Raw genomic sequence first — 9770 nt, 5'->3', positions numbered from 1 at the left:
GGTCAATCTCAAACGCTAATGGGCAATTTTACAAAGAAAGGAAAGCCAGCTCACAATAAGCAGGTGCGCGCAGGTAGTTGCTGATTGGTATCTGTTGTAGTATATAGATATGCTTACTAGTCCCATGAGGATAGAGCTTGAGAGGTACTTTGTGATTGTTTCGAGTCAGAACGATTGCTGAAATGTTCAAGAAGGATACAATGGGTCACATGTAAGAGGAATACAGCAGCTAGAACAGACTAAAGATGACAGCCATACAGAAGTTATCATTTGTAAATACGTCTCTAGGACTGCTTCTATTAGCATGCACTTTACACTCATTTGTGCAATCGGATACTGGAAGTCGCAGAAGTCAAAGTCAAGGACCTGAAGAACCAACACACGGATTATGTGAACCAATAACAATTCCACTATGTAAAGGTATCGGTTATAACCAAACATTTATGCCTAATATGTTAGGACACGAAACACAGACTGATGCTGGATTAGAAGTAACTACATACCATCCCTTGGTTAAAATCAACTGTAGTCCGCAGCTGAGCCTATTTCTCTGCGCTCTCTACTTGCCTGTATGCACTATCTTAGTCGAGCCGGTGCCACCATGCAGGAGTGTTTGTATAGCCGCCAGAGATGGATGTAGTGATTTAATGAAACGTTTTGGTCACAATTGGCCAGAGCATATGGCATGTGAAAAGTTTCCAGATACGCCAGAACTCTGTGTAGGACCAGAACGAACATCTTCTGAAGAGGACGATTTAGAATCTCCCAAAATTGAACTGCCCCGAACTATTCCAGACTTTGGCCAAGAGCATACTACAAGGCCACCTTCACCTATAAGAAAAATTCCAAATGCTTGCCCTAACACGTGGAAAATGGAACGAAAGCGAAAATACCAACTCATATTTTCTAAGGATGACGTTTTAAAGGACTGCGGTTTGCCATGCCACGAAGTAATGTTTGATCGACAACAGGAGGAGTTTGCACGATATTGGATCGGTGGCTGGGCGATTCTCTGTTTTATATCGACCTTATTCACTGTACTTACTTATCTCATCGACATGAGACGATTTCGATATCCAGAGCGTCCGATTATATTCATATCAGGTTGTTACCTGGTAATCTCTCTCTGTTATGTAGTTGGATTTGCGTTAGAAGATAAGGCCTCGTGCGTAACGGCTGACGGAGGTGCATCTGTAATTACCCAGGGTACAAAGCATGAAGGTTGTACTATTCTCTTTATGTTGACCTATTTTTTCACCATGGCATCATCCATTTGGTGGGTCATTCTGACTTTAACGTGGGTGCTGGCAGCAGGTTTAAAGTGGGGACACGAGGCTATTGAATCGAATTCTCAATACTTCCATCTCGCAGCATGGGCAGTGCCAGCAATCAAGACCATCACAGTGATAGCCCTAGGATCTATCGATGGAGATGTCTTATCAGGTAGGAAGGCTTCATTGTCATCCCTTTGGTTAGACTATATTTCTCTAAGAAGACTGAATAGTACCAGTTTGACCTACTTTCATGAAATGACTGAAACACATCCTCCACCACCTGGTCATTATGGTGTGAAAAATGATTGATTCAATCTCCGTAATATGGCTACATGCATGATCATGGAACAAAACATGGCTAATGTTACTCATGTTACATACAACTCATAGCTGACTAAAGTAAAAGTTATGGCAAAATTCAAAACATTTTTTTACTTTTGCATAAAAAATAACAGCGAAAAATGTACTATAAAATACCTCCCTAATTTAGTTGAAAAGCATAAACAAAGACGGAAAAGTTTTCACCGATATTTTTTTAAGTTGTTCCTAAATATACGCTTCAATATTTAATAGGGTTATTGACCAATTTTAATGTTATGTGTACTTCTTGTAAAACAAGAACTGTAGCCTACCATGAAACAAAAATTCACAGTATCTCGATATGTGGTAAAAAATATGGGTATCGTGACCAATTTTTGAAAAAAAAATTGGGTATTGTGGCAGAAGTTCTATATTGTTTCTTGTGCCTACAAATTCACAAACTGACAGTTTTGAACCAAAGTGTAGACAATTTTGACAGAGTTTCAAACTAGAATGTAAAAAATAAAGTGTTCAGAGGTCTATTACAATTGATCAAGCCTCGTCTGGGTTAAATTCACAGAAGTTATGCAGCAAACAATGGTTCTTACTGGTTCAATTTCGACCAATAGCCTTTCGGCAACAATGGTTTGAATAATCTTTTCTACTAAATGTACATTTTCTTATGCACCATAAGTACTACAGGAAATATCCTATAAACCATGACCTTATGACCTGACCGTATGAATAATTATCCACACAAGGCTGTTGGATTAGATGAGTAAAAACGTGTTGCATTTTTTTGCCGTGTTACGAACCAACCGTGTTCAGTTTTAGAAGCAAGCTTGATTTAGCTTAGTAAAAACCTTTTGGTGGTCGAGGGGTGAGCGCTTGATTCGACCTTGACTCAGCTGTTGTTCAGTGTTTCTAGAGTGATCCCTTGGTTACAAACATCACCACAAAATCAAATCAATTGGTCAGGGGTGTCATAACTTTACCGCAGCAACCTCAAGGTGGATGTCCAATTGTGGTAATGGCAGGTCTTCGAGTACGGCATCTGTAGACAACAAGTGAGAGGGAACACGTGCCAACAAAACTGTCATTTCATCAAACATGTTTTATTAAATAAAATATTGGCATATTTGAGCAACTTGTAATAGTTTATTGGCAGAAAATCTCAACTATTCATTTTAACAAAAGCCGCCATTTTTGACAGTATAAATCTTGTTATGGTAGTTACTGTCTTAGCTGTATTTCTCTAGCGTAACCTCACTTTATCTTGTAAACTCTCGACTAAAGACCCGCCTCTAGTCATATTTCGCCATATTTGTTAGAAACAATGTAGCGGATTGTTCGGCTAGCTTGTAATTGAAAGGCCATTCCTTCACAATCCCTTTTAAATTGATTCTGGTCATACTGAATAGGGCTGCACCGAGTGAATCGACAAGATGAACTTCATCGCTATAAACACATTAACTGTGCAGCCCAGGAGTGAGGCTCTTTGTTTAGTGCGCCCAAGTGATTGTTTTTCATTCCGTCAGTATTATGCTAATTTGTGGGACAATCTAACCACAGACTCCTCTTATTCATCAGTTATTTCTAGCCTCGACATGTCATCTATCTTACATTATTCATCATTGCGATAGTGCGATTTTTTTTCATGGCTCTGTTTTTCTTGTTGACTTTTAATGCCGTACTCATGAGTCCCTGTTTAAGTATAATTCCAAGAAGCCATAAAATATTATTGGTCAAGGTTTCTTCTGATACAGTCAAAGCTGATAGAACAACAAATTATCCGAAAACAACAAAAAGTTAAACTAAACAGAGAATACACTGCCGTGTCTCTACATATAAAGTGGATTCATTTTAATACCTGCTTCGTGTTTTAAATCGGTCGTAGGTTGAAGTAAATATTTTTATAATAACACATTGTAATTCAGTTACATCACTCCTCAGCCCGATAAACCTATGATATCTTTTTAATATACATTGCAAGTAATTATACATAGAAATAAAACAAATGCACTATTAATGGTAAGCATAACAAGAAAAAATGTTTTTATTTACTGTACATGAGAGATACAAGAGAAGAGAAATACTACCGCTAGGGGCGGTAGTTGTAGCGATAAAAATATACAGCATTACTTAATCTAACATAACTTACTCTAACATAACTTTCTCTAACATAACTTACTCTAACATAACTTACTCTAACATAACTTACTCTCACATAACTTACTCTCACATAACTTACTCTCACATAACTTACTCTCACATAACTTACTCTCACATTACTTACTCTAACATAACTTACTCTAACATAACTTACTCTCACATAACTTACTCTCACATAACTTACTCTCACATAACTTACTCTCATATGACTTACTCTCACATAACTTACTCTAACATAACTTACTCTAACATAACTTACTCTAACATAACTTACCCTAACATAACTTGTTCTAACACAAGTCGTATGTACACTAGTTAGTAATCTGTTATTAGCTTTCAGCCCATTTTTGCGACAGTCAATATGCTTCACTTTGATCGATTTATACTGCTGATTGATATGCCGCACTTGTATATGTTCGTCATTCTTATTAGCTATTAACGCATTCCAGTTAGGGCTGGGTTAGAAAACTGAACTTCACTTTATCTGCTCTGGTTGGTTATTGCAACTCAACAATTGTTTTTAAACTAGGCAAGTTTAAAAACTTAAAAGTTTAAAAGTTTAAAAATTGTTTTTAAACTAGAACTGCAGTTGTGGGCGATTGTTGAGAACATTTTTAGATGGCCAATATAGGTTTTTCAACATTCATCGGTCATTTTAGACTTTGATAAAATATAGCTGAGCGCCAAAAATTGTTGACAAGAATAATACACTGCACAAGCATTGCATCTTCATTTAGCAGGCATTATCCAGATATGGAATATCTGGATAATGTCTGCACAAGCATTGCAAGTATTATCCAGATATAAAATATTTTGATAATATACTTCACAAGTGTTGTAGGTATTATCCAGATATGAAATATTTTCATTATCGTAGCAAAAGAATCATGAAAATTTTGAGCATTATTAAGAAAAATGTTCATCCACAAGTAATTTTTTGTATTGGCTGAATAACAAATGAATAAACATTGAGCGCGTAACTTTAATACAATTATGACATTCATATATTGGGTCAAAAATAAATTACCCCAAAGAGTGAGACTATATTTTTATAGAACACAGGCTTTAGTCGATATTGAAAGTTTCATTGAGTAGACTTATGACAAAATCGTCTTGTGACCTTGAGGATTAGTAAATAGACTTAGTCAAGCAGACGACTCCATTTGCAGACATATTTGGTTCATGTAATTTTTATGGACAAGTTAGCCAAGATTAGATATTCCGAAAGCATGTGCTGGCCTTATGATGATAATAACAACCTGAGAATGAAGGCAACAGTGCGAAACTGTGTAAACTATCCCCATACTTTTGAAGGCAGCATGGTATTTTATAACCTGAGAGTTGTAAGCAAACATCACTGAATATCTGTGATACTATATTTATACTTTTATTATGTTGTAGGTATATGCTTTACAGGACTTTCGGATCGAACTTCTCTGATTGGATATATAATAGCTCCACTTGTCGCCTACCTCACTCTCGGCACCATCTTCCTCGTTGCCGGCTTTATTTCCCTTTTCAATATTCGTAACGTTATCAAGCACAGCGGAACAAAGACGAATAAACTAGAAAAATTAATGGTTCGCATTGGAATCTTCTCCGTACTCTATACGGTTCCTGCGATTATAGTCATAGCTTGTAATCTATACGAGTTGCTGAATAGAGATCAATGGTTGGAGCAATTTCGCTCGGAAGCTTGTAAGACTCCCGGTTCTGAAGGGTTCATACCATGTCCCGTAGGGAGCCAGAGAGGTGGCAGACCAGACTTTACCTCTTTCATATTCAAATATCTCGGTTACCTCATCGTGGGCATAACCTCCGGATTTTGGATATGGTCAAATAAGACAATGAGCTCTTGGGCTTCGGTCTTTCGAAAGATTTGTTGCTGTTGCTGCCGTATGGCGCCTAGAGAAGCAGCCGTATGACTCACTCCATTTACGGCAGCATCTGCTAACGCTAAATTAGCTACCCTGCTGATTTAACTGGAAAGTGATCCGGTTTTCATTAAGACAGCCGCAGCCATTACTTTGAGATGCCAAGCGCTCCTGCTATTTGGCTTTTGAATACCTTGTACATATTCTTTTATATTTGTATCGAGAGTGTCAAGTTACTAGCCAACGGCTTTTTAATGATTTCAAAGTTTTCATTTTTGCTAGATAACTGGATAGAGGAGTTTATTCATTGTCCGGCGATGAGTGCCCTCGGGCAATCCTTGAACATTGAACAAGAACGCCGAGCTCAATCCATCACTAGCTGATAAGGGTCTGATCTCTTCTTAAGCATTATTTATGGAATATTGCCAGCTAGTAGTTAGTTAAACAAATGACTACTTAACAAATGTTTACTTATCGGCTAGCTACTGGCTTCTACCATTTCTCACTTTTTCTCGGTGCTCTACAACATCGAACCATTCAGCTCTACATCTCAGCATTTGTACAGACTTTTTCTTTTATGGAACCGTTTTATCGTATTACAGTGTATGAGTACATTAATAATACATGATGTATATGACGCACACTATATCACAACTACACCAGTCATAGCGGTATCGTTCTCTTTATGAAAATCGTTTGAACAATCTTGGCTATAGAGAATGTTGCCTATGATAAAACATTTTTCGAAAACTTCGAAGAGTATAATATAACTATGCTCTACTGTATATTACAAGTCCTACAGAGCACCTGTTTCACTTGTCACAGTTCTTGTTGAAAATGTTGATATGCTAGTTGACATGGTCATGGACTTACACATGTTTCTCTTTTTGCAACTTACTTCAACAAGCGTGATTCGGTAAGTTAGCGGCATCAAAAAGGTGACCAGCATTACCAAAGTGAAACTTAGATCTTGTTTAGCATCTGCTCCTTCAATCTTTTTCAAAAACTCAAAATTTAAAAGTGATGATTCTGTTCCTTGCAAGCTGTTGAAAGCCTACCAGTCATTTGAAAATGTTTTCATCCACCTAAAAACAATACTGAGAAGGCGCACTAAGTGTACAGCAAAGCAAGCCATTATCTTGATTTTGTTATGATGATTCCTGTATACTTGTGACTTGTACCCGATTGCTGCCACTGTGAACTTTGGTAGTCTGCATCTTGCGAAAATTATAGCTTTGTTATCTTGTCTCAAAGCGCTCATCTACAAAAAACATCAGCTCAAAGTGTAAATATTTAAGGCCCCGTAGAAGAATAATGACTGGTTGACGTTAGATGGAAATGTCTGTGGTGGTAGAGCAGACAAAAATGGCAGAATGATTGATGGAATGAGAGAATAATCGACAGCGTTTCTCATTGTCCCATTCTTTTTCTGTCAACTTGGCATACCTCATGCCCGACTCAAATTATATCAGCATTCGAGGTATACACAAATAGCCTAACATGATGGTTCAACAGGGCAATTGTTGGTCAAGGTCAAGGTTTACCCAAATTCTAAAAGATAAAGCTAGATTGGTCTAGTGAAAAACAAACAGCGCCATTTAATTGGAACATGGTGACTAATAGCCGAGCTAATTAGTGTCATTGGTAGATGTGCAAAGTGGTGAAAACATGCCAATGAGTTGCTGAAGGTAGCTGATAGCATCGATGAGATGGGAAATAATGGACTTGTTTATCGCAAACCTTGTTCTATTCTAAGTTGTCAGTTTCCCATCACTGTTTTCAAAAAGCAATTTTAATTTTTTTAGTAAAGTGTTTTCTTGATAAATTGGGTAAATCATAATTAATTATTTTGTAGCTTTATTATTTTGAGGTTAAATTATTTTAACATGGTCCAAGAAAGATCAATATGTTACAGGCAATAGTAATACAAGGTCAATGGCCGGTCGGCCCATTTCCTTTAAAATAATTAATTACAAGTGAACTGAAATCCTTAAAAAGGAAATAGTCAGATAATAACAGTAATAAATGAGAAAAGTGTATTTGGTAAAGCAAGCCAGTGTGGTCTGTAAGGCTGAAGCAGTTGTGGTTTCTACAATCTTTTAGAAAATCACGGAGTGTAAACCTCTATTGGTAGCAGCTTTCGCTATTGCTGACTAATAAACTTATGTGCAAACTGAAAAAGAATTTTTACTATAATAAGAGCCGTGTTTGTACGTCCGTCTTTTTTTGAAGGTTACAAAAAAGATTGCATCATACGGGATTTGAACTTGTGTTAATAATACTTGTGTATGTTTGAACCTTGTGAATATCACTAAGTAATGCAAATACATAAGCTGGTCTACAGCATATGGATAACAAAACAAGTACAGTGGACCCTGCCATCTGACATTAACGCGTTACGGTGTTAGCATCATAAGGCGAAAATGTCGTCTGGAGAGGTATCGAAACCATTAGTAAATAAGAATGCAAACACCCTCTGATAATAAACATGAAAACTTTATATAATGTACATACTGGGCATTACTAAAAATTAGTAACAAAAGAGTATATGAACCCTAGTAACTATAGTTACCCACAGTAACTTTAGTATATTTAGTGGTTACGGTCTGCAGTAAAATGTAACACTACTGTGTACAGTACGTACCATATGGAGTTGTTACCATTGAGACAGACATATAACATAAACTTTGCATTTAACATAAATAAATTTAGCTTACTAAACACACACTTAAAGCTAAGTTTTAGAACTAAACTAAACATTAATTTTTTCATCGTCTTAATTAATCGTCTTACGAAACACAAAAAATGCTGAACTGAGAGAGAGGATGAGAGAGAAAGAGGTGAGATAGGAGGACTGTGAGAGAGAGGGAAAGGGTGAGAGAAAGAGGGTGAGAGAGAGAGGATGTGAGAGGGTGAGAGAAAGAGGGAAGGAGTGGGGGTGAGAGAGAGAGGGTGGTGAGAGAGGGAAAGGGTTAGAGAGAGAGGGTGAGAAAGGGAGAGGGGGTGAGAGAGGGAGAAGGGGGGCAGAGGGGTAGAGGAGAGAGGGGGGCAGAAGGGGAGAGGGGGGCAGAGGGGGAGAGGGAGACAGAGGGGGAGAGGGAGACAGAGGGGGGAGAGGGGGGCAGAGGGAGAGAGGGGGGCAGAGGGAGAGAGGGGGGCAGAGGGGGAGAGGGGGACAGAGGGGGAGAGGGGGACAGAGAGAGGGAGGGAGAGAGAGAGAGACACACACACACGCACGCACACGCACACATACAGAGAGCGAGAGGAAGAGGTAAAGGAAGAGGAAAACAGAGGTTATTCCACACAAAGATTAAAAGAGTATAGTGATGAAACCTTAACCAACTTGTTTTTGGTTAGCACATCATTTGATGTACATAAAGTACGTCTATATACTGGACTCAACTCTGCTGTTTAACTCAATCGTTTCTATGCATACCTTTAACTTTTAGACAATCAGAAAAAGGGACCACCACAACATAATCAACAAAAAAGAAAATGCGAAATTTTTTTTAGACGTATTGTCATTAGGTTAGTGCGTGCTGTGTGCTGGTATTTAGCCTGAAAAAGTTGAAAAGCTATGTATTACCATCGTGATATGGACTAGTACCTTGGCAGTTTAGTGTGCTGCCGGAGATCATCAGGTGTAATAACTATACGTACAATTATTCTGAAGTTCCAGGAGGTGGTTGATTAGTGTAGATGAATGAGCCTTGGTCTACCAAGTTGAAGGTTGAGTGTTTGAATCCAGTAGGATGCAATTATTTTTCTACAACCTTAAACCGTAGCGCCGAACCCACGCACAGACTAAGCTCTTATTATAGTAATGCGCAATTGCTTACTAATGTGCAGGTGCGCAAAAGTGGGCTGCTCTGCTGTTCTCTAGTTTACAGTGTAGCTTTTTGTAATTAACATACCTCTGAAGATCTCCTCATTCCAATGAACTATTTTACAGGACTACAAATACAACATGTTTCAAGTTATTGACAATGCCATACACCTAACTTTGGTGGAAACTCACTATAAAGAGCTATTGCATGATGTTGAAATGTAAAGTTAAGTAACTCAGCTCAAACCTAATCGTATAACTTCAAAAATTGGAATCCTTTTTTAAATACTCGAGCCACACACAGTTCAAACATTATTGTTAAAC

The 9770-nt window shown here is 37.9% G+C and overlaps 1 protein-coding gene across 1 annotated transcript; it reads left to right on the top strand.

The window, feature by feature from the left end:
• Positions 1-59: 59 nt before the first annotated feature.
• LOC137391880 (frizzled-2-like) lies at positions 60-6266 on the top strand. The gene is made up of 2 exons (XM_068078428.1): positions 60-1443; positions 5148-6266. Exons 1-2 carry the CDS (start codon positions 246-248, stop codon positions 5669-5671), a joined length of 1722 nt encoding a protein of 573 aa, XP_067934529.1. The 5' UTR covers positions 60-245; the 3' UTR covers positions 5672-6266.
• Positions 6267-9770: the final 3504 nt, after the last annotated feature.

The sequence above is a fragment of the Watersipora subatra genome, chromosome 3 (assembly GCF_963576615.1).
Source record: "Watersipora subatra chromosome 3, tzWatSuba1.1, whole genome shotgun sequence".
NCBI lineage: Eukaryota > Metazoa > Bryozoa > Gymnolaemata > Cheilostomatida > Watersiporidae > Watersipora > Watersipora subatra.
This window is presented reverse-complemented; position numbering and strand designations above follow the sequence as displayed.